General features: G+C 49.3%; 1 protein-coding gene across 5 annotated transcripts in view; it reads left to right on the forward strand.

The window, feature by feature from the left end:
- ACAN (aggrecan) overlaps nt 1–22718 on the forward strand; it is a 69406-nt gene that overhangs the window by 14745 nt on the left and 31943 nt on the right. For 3 of the 5 annotated variants that reach the window (XM_059878937.1, XM_059878938.1, XM_059878939.1), the window contains exons 2-8: nt 14201–14277; nt 15179–15283; nt 16548–16931; nt 18248–18422; nt 19726–19853; nt 20134–20427; nt 21691–22095. In XM_059878937.1, coding sequence (XP_059734920.1) covers nt 14208–14277; nt 15179–15283; nt 16548–16931; nt 18248–18422; nt 19726–19853; nt 20134–20427; nt 21691–22095 — 1561 coding nt within the window. In that variant the 5' untranslated portion in view covers nt 14201–14207. The remainder of the gene's footprint in view (nt 1–14200; nt 14278–15178; nt 15284–16547; nt 16932–18247; nt 18423–19725; nt 19854–20133; nt 20428–21690; nt 22096–22718) is intronic. The other 2 variants (NM_173981.3, XM_024981588.2) reach the window with 1 other exon arrangement.

Raw genomic sequence — 22718 nt, forward strand, 5'->3', positions numbered from 1 at the left:
CTTCCTCCACGGGCTCTTCCTGACCCAGGAATCGAACTTGCGTCTCTTCCGTCTCTTGCACTGGCAGGTGGGTTCTTTACCACTAGCGCCACCTGGGAAGCCCTATTTGTATTTTACCACAGCTTAAAAAAAAAAAAAAAAAAGAATCAATTCTTTGAAAAAGGAAAGTTGGCTTTCTCGTGAGGAAGAAACCTTGACTAGGAGGAGCTGGGAGGCAGCAGACAGCATGAATCCCTAGAAGGCGTTTTCATGAAGGTCGCTGCTCTGGCATCCCGTCAGGAGGCTAATAGGCACCACAGTCCTGACAGCCTTGCAGGGCATAGTCATACCACCAGGAGCAGCTGGCAGCGAACTGGGGACACATGGGAGACAGCTGGAAAAGGAGGAAGCGGGAAAGGGGTGCAACATCTTATCATGTCAATGTTTGCAGCTCTCCTCCAATTGTTCTGAAACAAATCAAGAGTCAGAAAGGTCTGTGAGGAGTTCAGAGAGCAAGTTCTCTGCCTGTCTCTGGGTTTTGAGCGCATTCTACTGCCCCAAGGCGCCTTGGTGCTTTGAGTCAAAATGTGAAGTCTCCCCATGTGGGAGGCACACCACAAATGTCCCTTCACTGCACAGATTATCAAAGTTCGTTGGGTGACAAGAACAAACCCGTGACAGGTTCCATTCTCAGCACGTGCCCCCATCCCTAGCATGGACGTGGGGAGCAGGGATCTAGTTAGGAGCACTGGTTTTGGAGTCAGACCGATCTAGGTTTGAATTCTGGGTCTAGCGTTCCCTGGCTACAGGATTTACGGTAAGTCATTTACCTGCTCTGAGCCTCTGTATCCTCCGTTCTAAAAACAGGACCAGTAACGGAGCCCCTCCCAGGACGATTGTGAACCTTGAATGATATGATTTGTTTGTTCACACTGCTGCTGGGCACCATGCCCAGCTTGGGCTCAACCTTCAATTTATAGCCATTTTGAGAGGAAGGGTAGGTGCTCATGGACAAGGGAGACCCAAGGATGGACAAGCCCAGTGCATAGCCCAGTGGGTGCAGTCTTCCTGCAGAAACAGACAAATGCTATAGGCCGCATGCACTCCTGCTGTGAGGGAGGAGGGTGCACTTGATGGCAATGGGAACTTCACAGAGCAAGCAGAGATACTGGGGGCCGTGGTTTCCTCCTGATACACACCTAAGATCAGGGCATTCCCCAAAACCCTGAGACAGCCCCCCACCATCACCTACAAAACAAAACCAAACTCATTAGCCCAATCATGGAGGCTCTTCAGAATCTGGCCCAGCTTTGTTTCTAACTGTATGTGATCCTACACCAGTTGGATCCACTCCTTTTACCATACCTTTATTCATGTGACCCTCCCAGAATGCCCTTCCCCTACCTCCACAGGCCCATTGTCATCATTCAGTCGCTCAGTCATGTCCGACTCTTTTCGACCCCATGGACTGCAGCAGGCCAGCCTTCCCTGTCCTTCACCATCTCCCGGAGTTTACTCAAACTCATGTCCATTGAGTCGGTGATGCTATCCTGCCATCTCTTCCTCTGTCGTCCCCTTCGTCACATCTTTCAAGGCTCAGTTCAAAAGCCATCTCTTCTTCACAGTTCTCCCAGGTCCTCCCAAAACAGGAGTGATTTCTATGTCTTAGCTTGTGGAGCGGTCTCATTGAGAGAGGCTCCCCTCTGGTGCTGTAGGATTTATTCACACATCTCACCTCCTGCCTCACACAGTGAGCCCCAGCGGCAGATCCACTCTGATCCTTCCTCAACACCCGCTGCAGAGTTTTCCACATGATGGGTGTTTGATGGAGGAAAAGAGGGAGGGAGGAGAGCCAGGAAATCCTTGGAACTTTTCCAGATGAAAGGCAATGATTCCGTCCACATGAGGGCCAAAAAAAGAGTGCTCAGCTCTTCAGAGCATATGCGCCAAGAAGAGAAAGCAGTGTCACTGAAGGATGGCCATGGGGAGAAGCGGGCTTGTCTGCTGTGTACCCGGACCACGCTAAACCCCCCTGGGCAGGGCGAACTAACCTGGTGGAACAGAAAGTTTCAGGAGGTTTCCAAGACCTCCTTGTGGTGCAGTTGATTACTAGAAGGACTCAGAGCTCAGCAAAGCTGTTACACTCACAGTTACTATTTATCACAGCAGATGGATACAGATCAAAACCAACATAGGGAAGAGCCACACAGGACAGGGTCCCAGAGAGACCAGGCATGAGCATCCAGTTGCGCTGTCCCAGGGAGTTGCGTGGACAACCTTTACTTCCCCAACAACAATGGGTTGCAATGTGTACAGAGTGTTGCCACCCCAGGAAGCTCACCTGAGTCCAGGATTTTCACTGTGGGTTGGTCATGTAGACATGGCTGACCACCCACATGCTGACCTTAGTTTCCAGTCCTTCCAGAGGTCAAGTTGATATCACATGACCCAAGACCCCCGCCGTAAATCACACTGTTAGTACAGACAATCCAGTGTGGCCCAAGGCCCCCAGGTAAATAAAGACTTAGAGACTACCTTCTGGGAGCCAGGTCCACAACATCCAGTGGCTCTCAAAGAGAAGCCTGACCCAAAAGGAACTAAGTGAATGTTCTCTATGACGTCTTCCCAGTCCTAGAATTAGGGCATGCAACTACAGTCAAGAGAATGAGGCTTGATTCCAGTGGCCCATCCTCTTTCTTACTCTTGACTAGACCCCAAGTCTAGACTAAACTCCAAGAACCTGGGCATCTGCCCCCGGAGTTTAAGGGGTTGGGCTAGTTGCCCTTTTGTTTCCTTTTAGCTGCATCCTAGGCACTTGGCCCTCTGCTTTGCTCAGGAATTCATCTGTAACCCCAAACGCCTGTGTCGTTGCTGGCCAGGACCTTCAGCTGTCAGAAAGCTTTACCAAAGATAGTTTTGGAAACCTGGGCTCAGTTCCCACCAAGGGAGGCCCCTGATGAGTCCTGCTGGGTCCCCTAGCCCCTTCCCAAACTCCTACAGGAAGGAGCACTCTGTCCTGCCAGGTTGGTGGTCAGCGCCAACTGGAGGGAACTCAGTTCTTGGCCCCAGATTCCTGCCCCAGGAAAGGTTCTTGTGCCTGATGGAAAGTTTGGGCTGAAGGATACTTACTCTTTTCCAAACTCCCAGGTCTGATATTTACACAACGTCTGAAATTAATGCAGAGAAAACCTCCAAGATCCCGGGTTGGAATGGAAGGCTGAGAACAGGAAGGGGCAGGTCCCAAGTACCAGTTTTTTTCCACACAGAGAACAGGGCAAAGCTCAGTGTCCCTGGGCGAGTGAATCGGGAGCCATTAATGTACCACTCTCCATTTTAAACTGTGCCATGTACCACTCTCCATTTTAAACTGGTTTTACTGGGAATTTGCAGTCGAGGGTAAGGAGAGGTGGGAGTGATGGGGAAAGGCTGGTGATGTTGAGCTGAGTTCTTCCCTCTGGTGCCCACCCTGGTCTGGTCTTATGGTTTGGGGCCAGGTTTGGGTGCAATCTCCCATCCTAAGAAGCACCATCATGGCTGGCCTTCCTTCCCAGCTCTGGACCTGGCTCACTCCCAGCTCCTTAAATACACAGCCTTCATCAGGCTGTTAGATGACTCTGAGTTCTGTTCTGTCCCAGGGTTCTATCTCCTGGGTCACCCACCACTCCCTGCTTAGTGGTCCCCAGATCCATGCTGACCAGTCTTGGTCCTCTCCTAGTAGGAGACGAGGGTAAATGGATGTTTCCATGGGCCATGGTATGTTCCGGGCTACCCCTGACCCGCATTCAGAGTTAACACTCCTCCTAGGCCTTCTAATGTGTTTCAGGGTTGAGGAGGCAAGAATGCTTTGAAATCAGTTGATTTGCAACAGTTATTATCAGTCTTAAGCTTAGTGCTCCTTCTGTTCCCAAACAATCCAGAAGGGACATTGCCCATTCATGAAGCACCATTCATTCATTCATTCATTCAACAAATATGTGTTGAATACCTTCTATGTGCCAAGCACTGTTGCAGACACCTAAAGTATGTATGTGTGTGTGGGTGCTCAGTTGTGTCTGACTTTTTGTGACCCCATGGACTGTGGCCTGCCAGGCTCCTCTGTTCATGGAATATTCTAAGAATACTGAAGTGGGTTACCATTTCCTTCTCCAGGGGATCTTCCTGACCCAGAAATAGAACCCACATCTCCTCTGTCTCCTTTATTGGCAGGTGAATTCTTTACCACTGCACCACCTAGGAAGCCTAAGTAGGTATAGTGTTAGTCACTCAGTTGTGTCCAGTTCTTTGCAAACTTGTGTACTGTATGTAGCCTGCCAGGCTCCTCTGTCCATGGAATCCTCCAGGCCAGAATATTGGAGTGGGTAGCCAGTCCCTTCTCCAGGGAGTCTTCCCAACCCAGGGATCAAACCTGGGTCTCCCCCATTGCAGGCAGATTCTTTACCATCTGAGCCCCCAGGGATGCTGCTGCTGCTGTCACTTCAGTCGTGTCCAACTCTGTGCGACCCCATAGACGGCAGCCCACCAGGCTCCCCCATCCCTGGGATTCTCCAGGCAAGAACACTGGAATGGGTTGCCATTTCCTTCTCCAATGCAGGAAAGTGAAAAGTGAAAGTGAAGTCGCTCAGTCGTGTCCTACCAGGCTCCTCCGTCCATGGGATTTTCCAGGCAAGAGTGCTGGAGTGGGGTGCCATTGCCTTCTCCAGAGCCCCCAGGGATAGTAGTGAGCAAAACAGACAAAAGTCCCTGCCCTCATGGAATGTATATTCTAGTAGAGGAAACAAATAATAAACAAGCAAATGGAAAAGTGCAGGAAGTTCTAGTAATGATAATGCTATAAATAAACAATAATAGGGTGACGTGATAGGAGGTACTGGGTAGGGGTCAGGAAAGGGTGGTCAGGGAAGGGACATTTGAACTGAAGCTAGAATGATGGAAGTGGCCAATGAGGGAAAGATCCAGAAATGTGTACCAGGAAGAAGGAAGAGAAGGAACTAAAGCCATTAAAAAGAAACACATTTTTATGTTCAAGAAATAGCTAGAATGTGGCTGGGAATAGAGGTATGATGTGGTGTGAGCAGGAGTGAGGGCATAGAATGTAGGGACTTAATAGAACATGAGAAGGGGCTGGACTTTACTCCAAGAGCATTCGTCCTGTTCTGCCATGAAATATAGGCCAAGATTCGTTTTAACGGTCCTTTCTGATCTGAGCTCTACGTCCCTGGCTCACTCAAGATTCCAATGTGATATAAGCTTCCTTCCTCCCAATGCCTTTTACCACCCCACCCAACAGATCAGACTGCTCAGGGAACAAAAGGACTTCTGTTTGATGATTTAGAGGAAATAAGACATTTAGAGCAATTTGTCATGGGAGTCATCACTCCCTGTTCTCCTCCTAACTGGAAATTAGCTATTTCCAGAGCCATCATTCATGGATATTCTGGCCAGAGTTGTCAAGAAACTTTCTCAAGCTCATCTATATTTTAGATGAGTCAAAGGTATGAATTCAGGTTGTAGTTTTAACGTACTCACCTTCTCCCAGACCATATGGTCTCCTAGGAAACTGAGACTAGGCTATTTCAGGAAATTGCATGGTTCCTGGGTTCAAAGTGGACCCCAGAGAGAAGAATAGCATATCTCTCATCACAGTAGATCCAGGTCAAGCAGTTGTTACTAGCAAGGACCTTTTTCAGTGAGTGAAGGAAATCAAGACAGAAAGGCCAGAGAGAGTAGAAACTGATGTTTTTTAAAAACAACTGTGGGATTCCCTGGTGGCTCAGACAGTAAAGAATCTGCTTGCAAAGCAGGCGACCCGGGTTCAATCCCTGAGTCCCCTGAGAAGGAAATGGCAACCCACTCCAGTATTCTTACCTAGAAAATCCCATGGACAGATGAGCCTGGCCGGCTACAGTCCATAGAGTCACAAAAACTCGGGCACCACTGAGCAACTAACACTTCACTGTGCCCTGAACCAGAACTACTCCTTTTGGGTTCCCACTGTGCCTGTCACCCACCTCCATAGGGAGGGCCTTTACCTGCAAACCTACTCACACCTTCAGCCAACCAAAATCAGTGCTGTTATTTATTGATTTATTTTGGCTGTGCTGGCAGCAAGTGAAAGCTACTCTTTGTTGCAGGCTTCTCATTGCGCTAGCTTCTCTCGTTGTGGAGCACGGGCTCTACAGCACATGGGCTTCAGAAGTTGCTGCTCCCGGGCTCTAGAGCACAGGCTCAGTAGTTGTGGTGCGCAGGCTTAGTTGCGCCTCAGCACGTGGGATCTTCCCTGACCAGGGATTGGACCCATGTCCCCTGCCTTGGCAGAAGGATTCCCATCCACTGTACCACCAAGGAAGTCCAATAAAGGCAGTCTTTAGATTGTCTGTGAAACCACAGTATAAGCTGATTTTGGCTGTAAGGTGCTCACTGTTGCCTAAGGGTGGAACAGGGATGGCTGGCCTCATTCAGTGAACATGGGGCAGCTCTGAGAGTGACAAGGCTTGGGTCACTGGAGAGGACACCAGCAGCATCAGCATCTCACTTAAGCAATCTAGACTTTTATTTGAACTATCATCCTATACCCAGGCTTGGGGTGAATATAGTCATGAGCCCTAAGTTAACCAAGTTGTAGGGGAGCCCACTGTTTGCTGTCATTGCAAATCAAATGACCATCCACACATGGGACATCATCTCAATTAGATCTAGGCATGAACTCTATCGGGTATAACTTCTATCAAGTCAGTTCACGTTGGTTGAGGGACTATGATGTGCAGAGCCCAGTGCTTGGTGCCCACACTAGGTGCTCAGCACACCCACAATGGATTGAAGACCATGATGTGTGTACACAATGCAGCTGTTCTCCCACCTCAGCCAGGGAGGATCCGGTCTGATAAGATTTAGGAAAGGAGACAGAATTTACTGAAAGCCACACAGAGCATGCATGCTAAGTCGCTTCAGTCATATCCAACTTTTTTGAGACCCCATGGACTGTAGCCCACCAGGCTCCTCTATCCAGGCAAGAATATTGGAGTGGGTTACCATGCCCTTCTCCAGGGAATTAAAGAAATCCTATATGATAGATCCTATTTGATCAGCACTTTAGAATTAAGGAAATTGATCCTTCAAGAGGTTAAATAATTGGGCCAAGGTTTTATGTTCACATGTAAGTATCACAGTTGCAATTCAACAGAATCTATGTTACTCCAAGGGCTTCCCAGGTGGCTCAGTGGTAAAAGAATCCACCTGCCAATGCAGGAGACACAGAAGACATGAGTTCGATCCCTAGGTCGGGAAGATCCCCTGGAGGAGGAAATGGCAATCCACTCCAGTATTTCTTACCTGGAGAATCCCATGGACAGAGGAGCCTGGTGGACTACAGGCCATGGGGTCACAAAGAGTCAGACATGACTCAGCACACACAAGCACATGCCTGTGACTCCAAAGTCATCTTCTTCTCACTACACAGCCCCACTCCCCACCCATACACCCCCCATAAGTGCTTAGCCTGGGAGTTTAAAACAACGATGGGAAAGAAATCACAAGCTGGCATGTGTTTGTTCATTAGTTGGAGGTAACCACAAGGAATGACAAAGAACATGGGCAGAAAGGAGATGGTTTCAGGCCAAGGTATCTGGAAGTTCCCAGGAGGTAGTATTTACCCTGGATTCAGAAAAGGCTATGATTAGGTCAGATGAAGAGCTGTTCTACAGATATAAAGTCTTCTGGAAGGAACAAACTGCGTGAGCAAAAGGAAGGAAGAGAAAGAGGAGGGCCAGACCCAAGCCACGGGCACCACTCGAAGGCGAGCCCACATTAGTAGAGAATGCCTGGTGGGCTACAGTCCGTGGGGTCACAGGGAGTTGAACACAACTGGGAGCACACATACACAGGCACCAGATGTGACACTTTCTGGACACATGTCTTTCTTTTTATTTTTTATTAACTAATTTATTGTTTTATTTACTTATTTGGCTGCTCTGGCTCTTAGTTGTAGCACACGGGATCTTTAATCTTCATTGCAGCCTGTGGGATCTAGTTCCCGGACCAGGGATCGAACCTGGGTCCCCTGCTTTGGAAATGTGGAGTCTTAGCCCCTGGACCACCAGGGAAGTCCCTGGACCTGTGTCATTTCTTGATTTCTTTTCTTGATCATTTCTTGATTTCTTCTGATTCCTCCACTTGAACCTTGCTCCTCCCTTGAGAGCCTGAGGCTCCCCTGAAAGCCTAATACCTCTGAACTTAGGCATGATACTCATAACCACACAGCTCCCCTCTTTGCATCCCTCTGCTGCCCCCTACATCTTCCCCAGCATGTGGAGGGCACAGGGGGGCATCTTTCCCAGTGGTTTCGAACCTTCCCAGGGAATGCTGATCTGGGTGCAGGATCAGAACAAGAGATGAGCTCATTTCTAACCCGGGGGGAGGCTGTGACAGGTGAGATGTGACCGACTCTGACCCTATATCAAATGTCTCTTTTCTGCACTGTGTGGAGCTGGCACTTAGAGTCTCAGAGAACTCCAGGGCCAATTCTCCCATGCTACGTTTTGTCAAAGATGCAAAAACTACACTTGGGGTCACACAGCCATTCTAGACAGCATCAAGGACCTGGCACCCACTCACACGCCTGCTATTTTCTAGGTACAGATATGTCTCCATCTACAAGAATATAAGCAACTCAGAGGAAAACCCTCCCTCCCCACCTCACTGTGCCCTCTGTCTTAGCACAGGGCTGCTTGAGGCCAATCCTAGACAAAACTATGGGTTTGAAAGGTCGCTCTGCAGCACCCCCAACCTGCTGCCACAGCTTTTTCCAATGGACCCACTTAATTGCCCAGAAAGCAGGAAAACATTTGCAGAATTTAATTTGTAGTGATAACCAAGCAAGTAATACAATGCACTGTGCTTAGTCACTCAGTTGTGTCCAACTCTTTGTGACCCCATGGACTTACCCACCAGGCTCCTCTGTCCATGGGGATTTTCCAGGCAAGAATATTGAAGTGGGTTGCCATGCCCTCCTCCAGGGGATCTTCCCAACCCATGGATCAAACCCAGGTCTCCTGCATTGCAGGCAGAATCTTTACCATCTGAGCCATGAAGGAAGCCCAAGTAATACAATAGGAATAAGGAAATCAACTCTATTTTTTAGAAAAAGATACAGATGGAGAGAGAATAAGCAAAAGAGAGAGAAGAGAAAGAGGAGAAAATATAAAATGAGCATTAGCATCCATGAAAATTATCTTCACCATGTCCCATTCTGATTCCAGCATGCAGATGAGAAAACTGAGGGCTTGTGTGAGTTCACCTGGAGTCAGTTTCCTGACTCCCCTTTTCCACGCCTTCCCACCATGTCTATTTAGAATATGTGGGAAATTAGCAGCTGCAGTTGGAGTCAGTCTGGCCAGATGTGTCCTTGATGTGGGATCCCTGCCACTTTCCCTATTCTGGGTTTAAAATCTCTCTTTCCGGTATTCTTGCCTGGAGAATTCCATGGACAGAGGAACCTGGGAGGCTACAGTCCACGGGGTTGCAAAGAGTCAGAAACAACTGTGCGACTAACACACTAACTGTGGCGGGGGTCACCCCGTGAAGAATGAATGAGCACTTCCTGTTCAATTAGAGACTGAAGATCACCTGCCTCGGCCATGTAGACAGGATTCCCAGCAGCAAAGTCGTGATTGTACAGCCCCAAAGCCATCCGTCAGTTCTGAAGGAACCAAAAACAAGTCATTTGATTCACCATGCTGTGTGGAAAAAGCAAACAGGATGCAAAAAGATTACAACTCCACAAAACGCAAGTGGATGCCTAAGGAAAAAAACCAGAAGGAAAACTATCAAAACACGAACAATGGTTGGATTAGGATGGAGGATGATGGTGATTTATTTTCTCTAGTTCCTTATTTTCCAAATGTGTGGTAGGGTGGTGATGTTGGCAAAGGCAGTTTTATCCTTTATGGAAAGTCATCTCATCCAACCCTCATCCCAGGGCAAGAAGCCTCCCTGTAACCACTAGACGCTCTTCCAGTCCCCACATTCTGAGAGGCTCACCCAGGCCTGACTCTAGGGAGGAGGGAAGAGAGTGGTGCTGACAGATGCCTGCTGAGTGCCAGACCCTGGGCTTGCTGCCGAGCCAGAGACACAGCCCCCGCCCTCAGAAGCAGGGTCTGCCTGGCACATTCTCTTGCTTAGTCTCTGAAATAGCCATGGAGATGGATCTTTGGTTATTAAAGCAGGAGGTGCCGAGCAGGACTGGGATACAGGTCTAGGGGTCTCCGCGGCATGTTGCTGGAATAAGAATTCAGGGCAGGCAGGTGAGCCCCTCCCATTCAGCCCCATAATCTGATGGAATAAAGGTCAAAGCCCTGACTGGGTTGGTAGCCATCTGATAGGGTCTAGCTGATGAGGAGGTGGAGGGTTTCCATACGTTCAACTATGGGTTTGTGTGTGTCTGTCTGTCTCTCTCTCACACACACACACATGGCCTGAGCTCAGGTTCAAAGCACTAGCATGCTCTCTTTCCCCCATCAAACTTCCTAATAATTCTGTCCTGAAAAAGCCAGTTCCTTGGTAATGAGCCCAACCTCACACACATGGAGCCCACAGAAGCTCTGCACAGACCCTCCAACTTTCACCCGCTCCTCAAGCCCCTCTTTCCCTCCATTTTAGACAACCCCTTCCCCTGTCCTCAGCCCCAGCCTCCCAATCCCATCGCCACCATCCAGCTCCATTTCCCCTGCAGAAAGGCTGCCCTGTTGTGGGGACTGGCAGAGTCCATCTCCTCACATAAAGGCTCAGTGAGGCCTGGACACACTGGAATCCAGACAGAATGGAATTTCTCCCTATTTTCTTTACAGCTGAGAAAACACACACAAACACAAGAGCATATTTATTACGATATTTCTATCCCAAAGTTTGTCTTGAAAAAAAAAGAAGAAATAAAATTAATTTCTCTGCCCACAACCCGTCCCCCCCGCCCACCACCACCACCGCCAATGCCCACTCCCTGCCCTTTTCATTCCTGGCCGAAGCCAGGGAGAAAAACAGAGCAAACCCAAGCCCCACAGAGAACCACTGCTTCCCGGACAATGTCAGGCTTGTTCAGAGAGCGAGGGAAGAAACACAACTCTGAAAACATACAGAGAACTTCCCAGTGAAGGGTGTTCTGAGGGAAGAAGAACAGGCGGCCTTCTGTCTGGACACGCTTTCCCTGAGGCTCTAGGAAGAGAGGGCCCTGCAAGTCTAGCCCCCTCCTCACAGAGGAGGAGACACCTGACTGTTTTAGCCTCCGGAGAAATAGTTCTTGGCTGTGTCGGATCACACTGGGCCTGAGGAAAAGGCCCCTCACGAGCCAGAACCTGGAGTCCCAGAGATTTTTTTTTTTTAAAGGCAGCTTCTAAGGAGAAAAATCCCTCAGAAGCTAGGGGCTGCTTCTTAAGCCTTTGGAATTTTCCAGACTTCCTACTCATCCTACGCCTCACACTTTCATCTCTGAGCCCCCAGCAGCACCCACACAGACAACCCTTTCATCCCTCAGGTGCCTGCTGTACGTGGAATGAATGAAGGATAGCTGTGGAAAGATCACTCAAATGACAAGCTAAGGGACTTCCTGGTGGTCCATTGGCTAAGACTCCACAATCCCAGTGCAGGGGGCCTGGGTTCAATCCCTAGTCGGGGAACTAGATCGCACATGCCACAAATAAAGATCCTGTATGCTGCAACTGAGACCCAGCACAGCCAAATTAAAAATATATCAGTTCAGTTCAGTTCAGTCACTCGTGTCCGACTCTTTGCGACCCCATGAACTTCAGCACGCCAGGCCTCCCTGTCCATCACCAACTCCCAGAGTTTACCCAAACGCATGTCCACTATATATATATATATACATCTAAAAAGAAAAAAAAACTTTTTTAGAAGAATGACAGACTAGGGTCACCCACGAGGGTCCCCAGAGTCCTGGCCCTACCCACTCCCTTCCCCACATTCTAGGGGTGGGAACCTCAGAGCCTCTCATCCTCAAATCCATCCAGCCACAGCTGATGGTGACTGAGCCAACAGAGACTCCTACTGGGTCATCAGACGCTGACAGAGTCCAGGTCAGGGGCGCTGGCTGCAGCCTCAGTTGGGCATTGCACTCAGCCTGTGAAAGCTCCCTTCCTGTCTTTAGGGCACGTGTCCTGGGGTGCAAGTCACAAGTGTCCGCAGTGTGACTACATACTCTCTAGCCAGCAGTGCCCTGGCCACGTTTTAGAACATTCTAGGGAGCTTTTAAAATGTCTGAGGACCAGGCTGAAGCCCAGGTGATGTCAGTGTGTAGTCAATTTGAGAACCATCCCTCTGGTTGATCTCTTGTAAATTCAGATGGGTCTTCTTGAGGCCTGAGTACTCTGGCCCGCTCAGAGTCAGGGTTCCAGTTACGCAGGGGGTTCCCTTTACGTTTTGTCATCACAGATCAGTATACTTTCCGGGACAGTTTTCCAACAGATGACAGTAAGGAAAGTTTGTTTTCTCTAATTCATATGAAGTCATTGTTTGGGCCAACAGGGGTTGCTTCAAGGGTCCTGGGCTGTCATTTCTCTCATGGTGCTAGTGATAAAGAACTCGCCTGCTAATGCAGGAGATGTAAGAGAGGCAGGTTCAAGCCCTTGGTTAAGAAGACCCCCGGGGGAGAGAATGGCAACACACAGTATTCTTGCCTGGAGAATCCCATGGACAGAGGAGCCTGGCAGGCTACAGTCCATAGGGTCACAGGGTCAGACGTGACTGAATCGACTTAGCACATATCCCACAGAGCAATCTGGGTGAGCATCCTTCCCCTGACTTGAATGAGACCCCTGAATTGTGCCCCAAATCTTGGTACATTCTCTGTCCAAAAACACACAGGTTCCTGAATTTGGAGTTGATGGCAAGTTCAGAGTTTATCAAGGAGACAGGGTAACTCGTGTCACTTTTCTGGGCCTGGGGAACTGTGTTAGGCAGGGTTCTCCAGAGAAACAGAACTATTTGGTTGTGCGTATACATATAGAAAGAGATTTATTCTAAGGAATTGGCTCACATGATTGTGAAGGGTTTTGGCAAGCTAACAAATTGGCTTAGATGGTAAAGAATCTGCCTGCAATGTAGGAAACCCAGGTTCAGTCCCTGGGTCGGGAAGATCCCCTGGAGGAAGAAATGGCAACCCATTCCAGTAGCCTCACCTGGAGAATTCCATGGACAGAGGAGCCTGGTGGACTACAGAGCATAAGGTTGCAAAGAGTTGGACACAACTCAGTGACTAACACTTTCACTTGGCAAGCTAGAGAGCCAGGAGAGCCAGGGTATGAAGCCTTGAAACCAAGAAGAAGCAATGTTTCTGTTTAAGTCTGAAGGCAGTTTGGTGAGCATCAGGCAAAAGACATTATCTCTTTTTAGGGAAGGTTCAGCCATTTGGGGCAAAAATGTGGGCCTTCAATTGATTAGGTGAGGCCCACCCCCATTGGCAGAGCAATCTGCTCCACTTAGTCTGCCAATTTAAATGTTCATCTCTTCCCAAGACACCCTCACAGACACACCCAGAATAATAGTTGACCAAATATTTGAGCACCTCATGGATCAGGCAAATTGACACATAAAATCAACCATCACAGGGATCCTTTAGGATGAGACTTTACTGGTTAGAAGATGAGAGGTTCCCTAGAAAACGCAGGAGGAGATAAATTTAATTACAGCCTCACACTGGTAATTAAACTGAGGAATCCATGAAGGTTTTGTGAGGACAGGATTCTTGGAGAAGATATCGCTCAGATCACAATGCAGCCTCCTTATAGGTTTTTTTTTTTTTTTTCCAATAAAACCTCATTTTTCTTTGCACATAGGTGAGATAAACAGTAGATCAGCTGAGGATATTTTATAATCCTTAATGTGTGTGTGTGTTTATACACTAAGTCGCTCATTCGTGTCCAACTCTTTATAGCCTTTTAGATAAATATCTGTTGTTTTATTTAATCACAAAAGTTATACATGCTTATCATAGACACTTTATAAAACATGAAAAAAAAATCCAAAGTGCAAAATAAAATTATCCATAAAGCCATTGTTCAAGTATAATCATTATCACTTTTTTAAAATTAGCCTCCTTCTCTTGATGTGATTTCAGATCCATGGATGAGGACTTTATCACACTTGTCATGTGACGCGTGACCCTCCACCTCACCATATCTGAACCTCTGAATGACATCTCTGTTCCCCTCTCTTCCAGGTGAACTATGACCACTTTACTCTTGGTGTTTGTGACTCTGAGGGTCATCACAGCAGCCATCTCAGTAGAAGTTTCAGGTGAGGACATCCCCGTGTGTCTCATTTACCTGGCAGGCACTGAGGACTGGACTCGGGGGTTGGAGACCAAGCCTGGCACTGATAGTCCTGGTGCTTGATCTGGGCCATCACTTTAGAGGCCCCCCTCTCTGACTCTCCCACAGCCCCAACATTCCCTAAAAGTAAGGAATTGTAGGGCCAGTGATATGTGTCCACCCTGCTCTATTCTCCCTCTGGGTACCCAGGACGCCCAGAATTCCCTGTCCAGCTGGACCCAAGTCATTTCCAGGGCTGCATGGTTTGCTCCTCTGGGTCCATCCTTCCATGAAAGGACCACCCACCATCACCAATCTGAGCCACCAGAAGGCCAGTGGGAGAGGTGAAGGGGTGGCTGTTCGGGTGTGGACAGAGCTGGGTTGTGAGGGCCTGGATAAATACAGACCCTTCACAGTGCAGAGCTGTGAGGGAAGAAAAGGGGTCCTGATTCCCTCTCCTCCAGCGTGGCCACCACATTCCAATGCAAAACTCTAAGGGATCCAAGAATTCTAAATTTGAATCTGGTTTTTCATTTTGAAAGGTATCATTGTCAAATAAGAAGATAGAACAATTTTTAAAATAATTTATTGGTCTATTGGCTTGATGTATAGCTTTTAAATATTTAGACATATGATCCATGAGTCTCCACTTGTACTCTTTCCCTGAGACCCTTGAATACCCAGCTGGCTATACCCTGGGGTGATTTGCCCACACAGGCCAACCATTTCATGAGGGTTGGTTGAGAGCTTTAAAAACTGCAGAGCTGGGTGCTGCTGTCACTTCCAGTTGTCCCTGGAGAACCGTGTGTGCGTGATCAGTCAGTGCAGTATTGTCTGACTCTTTGTGACCCCATGGACTGTAGCCCACCAGGTTCCTCTGTCCATAGGATTCTCTAGGCAAGAATACTGGAGTGGATTGCCACACACGCCTTCAGAGGATCTTCCTGACCCAGGGACTGAACCTGAGTCTCTTATGTCTCCTGCATCGGCAGGTGGGTTCTTTACCACTAGTGCCACCTGGGAGGAACCTGCCCTGGAGAGCTACCACCACTAAAACCATGCTGTGTCCTGTGCTAGGGCGGAGCCTCAGAGGGATATTTCTGTGAAGGGCCTGCTAGTGACCCCCCAGGATATCAAAAGGTTAGGGCTGGACCCCAAACATTCCTGGCTCCCTCTTTCTTGCCTTGCTATGTATCTGCCACTCACAAATATCTGAAACATTTTTATGGTCAACCTGCAGGCTCTCCTGGAAAAAAAAGTTCAATAAGTGTATGACTGTTCATAAAAGTGCTGTTTTTTCAAAGGCTCTTTCTTTCCAATACCAGGAAGATTTTTGACTTCTAACAGAATTTGCAAACTCTCTGCATCTTCCCTATCAATACCATCTAGGTTTGTTGTTGTTGTTTTTTTTTAATGGAGTCTAATCATATCCCAACCCACCCCAGGCTGACTCTTTGCAGACTTAAACGTCTGATCTTCTCTGATGCCTCTCCAACTAGGCCCCTGAGCCCCCAACAACAGAACAGAATGACTAGTCCTTCTGCAAGGTCAGGATGGAGCCCAAAGCAGACCTCCTTAAGTGTTTGATATTTTTATATCTTAGCTTTACAAGTTGTATAAATTTTTTCTTCCCCATAGTAATTTTTTCTTGATGTTGTTCAGTCACTAAGTCATGTCCGACTCTTTGCTACCCTATGGACTGCAGCATGCCAGGCTTCTCTGTTCTTCACTATCTACCAGAGTTTGCTCAGACTCATGTCCATTGAGTTGGTGATGCCATCCAACCATCTCAACCTCTGTCATCCCCTTCTCCTCCTGCCTTCAGTCTTTCCCAGCATCAGGGTCTTTTCCAGTGAGTCAGCTCTTCACATCAGGTGGCCAAAGTATTGGAGCTTCTCCCCCAAAGTAACTTTTTACCAATTTTTGAGTCAAGCTGTCACTCCAGAAAGATGGGTTCTGTTTATCCCATGGCTTGGCATCACCTAGGGTACCCCAGTTTGAGAAACAAAGAGGTACACCTGTGAATTTCCCAATGGCCTCCTCTGCAATCCTTTCTGGCTCCATAGTTCCCATCTTGAGGCACAGAGACCAGGGGGTCTTGAGGAAGCTGCTCTGGAAAGGGAATTCCATATGACACAGGAGGCTTCCCCAGCACCAGCACAGACATTGTCATTTCCAGAAGGACTGACAGAGAGGCTGGGTGGTCCTCTCTGGGCACTAACGGCTCTGTCTCCCGCCCCATGTCTCCCTGCACAGAACCTGACAACTCGCTGAGTGTCAGCATCCCTGAACCGTCCCCGCTGCGGGTCCTCCTGGGGAGCTCCCTCACCATCCCCTGCTACTTCATCGACCCCATGCACCCCGTGACCACCGCCCCCTCCACCGCCCCCCTTGCCCCAAGAATCAAGTGGAGCCGCATTTCCAAGGAGAAGGAGGTGGTGCTGCTGGTGGCCACTGAAGGGCGGGTGCGGGTCAACAGCGCCTACCAAGACAAGGTCACGCTGCCCAACTACCCCGCCATCCCCAGCGACGCCACCCTGGAAATCCAGAACATGCGCTCCAATGACTCCGGGATCTATCGCTGCGAGGTGATGCACGGCATCGAGGACAGCCAGGCCACCCTAGAGGTCGTGGTAAAAGGTGAGAGCCTGACCGGGGGGACCCTGCTTCACCTACAGAAAGAACCAGAATGCCATCCTCACTGGTGGGCACCCAGGCTGGCTGGCTTGCAAACCCCAGCTCCTCCTCCTGCCAGTTTGCACCTCAGTTGAGTTACTTAACTTCAGTTGCTTCCTCTGTAACACGAAGCTAGTAACATCACTCTCACCAGACTCTGAGTGAATTAAATACTCCGTGGCCACAGTCACGTGTAATGAATGACAATCTGTGCTTCCCAACAATCCTGTGATTCGATTGCTTTGTGATCATCCCCATTTTACAGACAAGCAAACTGAGGTTAAGTGACTTGCCTGAAGTTTCCCAGGAAGGGAGCCAGAGCATCTCCTGACTCTCCACCCAGATGTCTTTTCCTTCCTCCACCTCCAGTTCCAGAAGCCAAAGAAAGGGATGAGGACTTTCTGGTCCCCTGCCCTCAATGGACTAAGGAATATGCTTGTGTTCTTGGTAGGCTTCAGGACTTCAGTCAGCACCATGTTTTTCCTGTTGGGTTGTTGTTCATTTGCTCAGTTCTGTCCAACTCTTCCCAACCCCATGGACTGCAGCATGCCAGGCTTAGAGAAGCCTTCACTATCTCCTGGAGTTTGCTCAAACTCGTGTCCATTGAGTTGATGATGCCATCCAGCCATCTCATCCTCTGTTTCCCCCTTCTCCTCCTGTCTTCAATCTTTCCCAGCATCAGTGTCTTTTCCAGTGAGTTGACTTTTCACATCAGGTGGCCAGAGTATTAAAGCTTCAGCTCCAGCATCAGTCCTTCCAATGAATATTCAGGGTTGATTTCCTTTAGGATTGACTGGTTTAATCTCCTTTCTGTCCAAGGGATTCTCAAGAGTCTTCTCCACCCCTACAATTCGAAAGCATTGATTCTTTGGTGCTCAGCACTCTCTGAAAGGCAGTCTGCTCCTACCTATGCCTTAAACAAGACTCTCACTGGGATGGCCCTGGGTGGAGGGGGCATCTTTCTGCAAAGCAAATATGGGGTCCTGGAATGACATGAAAAATTATGAGGAAGGCAGATTTTGATCCAAATCAAATAACCTGATTATCAGAATTATCACAGGTTTCCAAAAAGATGCCTTATAAGGTAATGAGCTCCCTGTTAATAGAAATGTTCTAGCAAAGGCAGAAGCACCCCATGCAGACATGGAGCTGGGATTCACCCATCAGCTGGAGGCCCAGCCCAGATGTCTCTATGCCCCCTTGACTCTCCCTGATTCTATAAGGGCCTGGATGAGAGGAGGCTGCACTGACCTGCCCTCTCGCTCTCCTGTGTCTTGCAGGCATCGTGTTCCATTACAGAGCCATCTCCACGCGCTACACCCTGGACTTTGACAGGGCGCAGCGGGCCTGCCTGCAGAACAGCGCCATCATCGCCACGCCCGAGCAGCTGCAGGCTGCCTATGAGGACGGCTTCCACCAGTGCGACGCCGGCTGGCTGGCCGATCAGACTGTGAGGTGAGCCCCGGGGCCACCATCGGAGTGGAGTGGGAGACGGACTGGAACGCCGACCAGCACTGAGCTGGTGCCAGCCTGATGACACCAAGGCCAGCCTGGGCTGGGGCTAGACAGATGCCTTGGCCAGTTCGAGGTCAGGTCCCAAATCCTTGGTCCTCTGTCCTGTGGTGGATGAGTGATCACTAGCAGCATAGCTCTACGTGAGCATTTTCTCCATGCAAATTATACATCATTATTCTTCCTACTCATTTTTCCCTTTACATCTTTTTTAAATTTTGGTGTTTACATATTTTTGTGAACCACTTTCTATTCTGTTTTTAATAGGGCAAGACACATGTAAATTAAGCTTTTTGGTTCATTTTTCCCTGAGCACAGCTGCTAAGGAATGGGTGGGTTGCCCAGCAAGACAGACAGAGCCTTAGAGGGCAATCATGTGAGCAAGCCTGTAAAAGCAAGATGAGACAATTCATTCGAGGTGGATCAAAGCTCCAAATGCAAAAGCCAGAACCACAAAGCCACAAGAAGAAAACAAAGGGAAATAGCTCTGTAATCTTGGGATAGGCAAAAGATCTCAGGATAAAAAAAGCCATTAACCATTAAAAAAAAAAAAAAAAAAAGGGCAAGGTGATTCAACAGCCTAGCATAGTGCAAGAGACCACACCTCAGATACAAGAGGTACTTATATACCTCAAACCCCAGTTTTGATACTTAGAGGCTGTGTGACCTTGAACAAGTTGCTTAACATCTCTGGCCCCCACTTTCTTATAGTTTAGAGTGGTTATAGCACTTTCCTTCTTAGGTTGATGTGAGACTCCAATGATACAGAGCAAAGTTCAGCAAACTATGGCTTATGGGTCAAGTCCAACCCACTCCTTGATTCTGTAAACAAAGTTTTATGGGAACACAGCCCCGCTTGTTATTTTGTCTGTGGTTGCTTCGTTTGCACTAGGATGGCAAGGTTGAGTGGTGGGTCACAGTGGAGACCCTCTGGCCTGCAAGACCTGAAACATTTACTGTCCATCCTTTTACAGAAAAGGTTTGCAAGCCCCTGATAGAACATGTTTGGTACCAATAAATATTTAGTAAAAGGCGCCGCTTTCTGTCACCAATAGTGATGAAAACCTCCATCTCAATAAAGCTGGGAAAAATCTGTAGAAACAAGTAGCCCACAGATCTCAGCAGATCCCAGCAAACACATCAGTAAGTCACCGCTTCCTCCCACAAGGGAGGAGGGTACAAGGACACAGGTCACCGGGCCCCTCCGTCCCCCGAGTGTCACATCCCTGCCTTGGGTTCCCGGTAGGTATCCCATCCACACGCCGAGGGAAGGTTGCTATGGAGACAAGGACGAGTTTCCCGGCGTGAGAACCTACGGCATCCGGGACACCAACGAAACCTATGACGTGTACTGCTTCGCGGAGGAGATGGAGGGTGAGGCCGCCCCGCCCTCCCACGAGCCTCTACCCAGCCCCTTCTTCCTGCCGACTCCCGGGGTCACGCGGGCCTCCTCTTGGGCAGGGCGCCAATCCAGGATACCATACCCTACCTCGATATCCCTCCCAAATCCCCATCCTATCCCTGAAATACAGATACGTGGGACCAGGGCTTTCCCCAGTTAAAGACCAAACTCAGAGGAACCTGGGGATCTCCCTGGGGACTCAGGGCAGACGTGGGAAGGAGTTCCTTACCCTCCTGGCTGTGTCTTTTGCAGGCGAGGTCTTCTATGCAACATCCCCGGAGAAGTTCACCTTCCAAGAGGCAGCCAACGAGTGCCGGCGGCTGGGCGCCCGGCTGGCCACCACGGGCCAACTCTACCTGGCCTGGCAGGGTGGCATGGACATGTGCAGCGCCGGCTGGCTGGCTGACCGCAGCGTGCGATACCCCATCTCCAAGGCCCGGCCTAACTGCGGGGGCAACCTCCTGGGAGTGAGGACCGTCTACCTGCACGCCAACCAGACGGGCTACCCTGACCCTTCATCCCGCTATGACGCCATCTGCTACACAGGTGGGTTTGGGCTGGAGGCATTTCGGTGGGGAGCATGCCACCGAAATGGGGACCCAGAGGATGAAATCTTAGAATGGGGAGTTGGGTTTTACCTCCTTCAAGGGTCCACTGGGTACCTGAACCCCATGTCTTGGCACCCCCTATTTTCATGGATTCCTCGGGAAGCTAGAATCACTGCAGCCTGCAGTGTACCCAGTCCTATCTCATCAGCCCAGAACTGGGGGGAAACATGATATTCAGAGACTGTTTTCTCAAGTTTGAATCACGTCTCTGCCACTCACTCCTGGACAGCTGTGACAAAGTCAAGGCCCTGGAGCGTCACTTTCCTTATCTGTCTAATGGGAAGATGTGGGGGCCTGACTTGAGACTGTGCGCCACAGGAGGGCGCTGTGATCCACCCTTTTTTAAATTTTAAAAGTATTTTTTAATTGAAGGATAATTGCTCTACAGAATTGAGTTGCTTTCTGTCAAACAATCAGCCATAGGTATACACATGTGCCCTCCCTCTTGAGCCTCCCTCCCACCTTCCTCTCTGCAGTTACCCTTTTTAATTGAATTCACTTCAAAATGAGGGCCATAGTGTTACTTAAGAGTGGGAAAAAGGTTTTGACAAGGACTTTATTGTGAACATTTAGACTAAAACTTTTTTAAAAGTTTGTATCCTGTATTTTACACTGTCTAGGGTTATTTGTGCAAAAATAATTAGAATTACCCCCAAAAGCTTCTCTTCACTTTTCAATATTCCCACCACCCTTTTTGCAGTTGTAGCATCCTCATGAATGCTCTCTTTATTCATTACTAAGTGGCTTATTTGTTCATGACTGAGGCAGGCAGTTCTCTCACTTTCATCAATTTCATGAGCTCCTGCATCTTTGGGAAGATTTTTTCGTTTCTCTTTCTAATTGATTTACATTGTCCCATTGGCTAGTTCTAACATCAGAGCCTCAGCAGGTGCTCACAAGATAGGTAAGGAAGCAACTGGCTGGCATTACTCAGGAAGGGATATTGGAATAAGATGGTTTTAATAAGCAGTGAGCTGATTGGTCAGGGTCTTGTGCTATGGTGACTGCATATTCTTGCAATCTAGGGAACTCCTATAATAAATACTCAAGCCATTGAGGTCTCCAGCAATGGACCCAGCCAGGTGCCTGGCACACAGTAGGTGCTTTCTTTTCTTAGCAGAGGAGGGGAGCATCTGATATTCATCTCCATCAGGCCAGCCCCAGGCCAAGCACTAATGCCTGTCTCTGCCCCCTGCCCCAGGTGAAGACTTTGTGGACATCCCAGAAAGCTTTTTCGGGGTGGGCGGTGAGGAGGACATCACCATCCAGACGGTGACCTGGCCTGACGTGGAGCTGCCCCTGCCCCGAAATATCACTGAGGGTGAAGCCCGAGGCAGCGTGATCCTCACGGCAAAGCCCGACTTTGAAGTCTCCCCCACCGCCCCGGAACCCGAGGAGCCTTTCACGTTTGTCCCTGAAGTAAGGGCCACTGCATTCCCCGAAGTAGAGAACAGGACTGAAGAGGCCACCCGGCCCTGGGCCTTTCCCAGAGAGTCCACCCCCGGCCTGGGAGCCCCCACGGCCTTCACCAGCGAGGACCTCGTCGTGCAGGTGACCTTAGCCCCAGGTGCGGCTGAGGTCCCTGGGCAGCCACGACTGCCAGGGGGTAAGTGTCCGCTGCTCAAGGGGCTGCATCCAGGGCTGGGGAAAGGGCTTGGTCTGGGGTCTTCTGTGTGCAGTGCAGGAAGTGCTCAGTCATTCTGTCATGTCCGACTCCTTGCGACCCCACAGACTGTGCCCGCCAGGCTCCTCTGTCCGTGGAATTCTCCAGGCAAGGATCCTGGAGTGGGTTGCCATTTCCCTTCTCCGGGGGATCTTCCCAACCTAGGGAATCGAACCTGCGTCTCCTGCACTGGCAGGCAGATTCTTTACCACTGAGCCACCTGGGTGGAGGTTCTTCTGTACTTTCAACTTCACCTGGGATGTGAGACAAGTGTCCCTCCCCTCAGACTCAGCTCTCCTCACTTGTGAAACAAGAAACAAAGGGGATGGGCCACACCACTGGTGCTCACGCTCTTTTATGGGTGTGCGGCTCTTTGTCACAAAGCATTTCCTTCAAATGAAGTCAGAGGTAAAAACCAAAGAATGTATCAACAGGCAGAGGTGAAGGGCAAAGGAAAACCAGGGCTCTTCTGCCCATGGGCCCTCCTTGCCCCAACAGGCACTTCTGCAGAATAGAGCCGCTGAACTCGGCTGCAATAGGTACCCTCAGGGCTTCTCACAACACTG

Source organism: Bos taurus, chromosome 21, assembly GCF_002263795.3.
Source record: "Bos taurus isolate L1 Dominette 01449 registration number 42190680 breed Hereford chromosome 21, ARS-UCD2.0, whole genome shotgun sequence".
Taxonomy (NCBI): Eukaryota; Metazoa; Chordata; class Mammalia; order Artiodactyla; family Bovidae; genus Bos; species Bos taurus.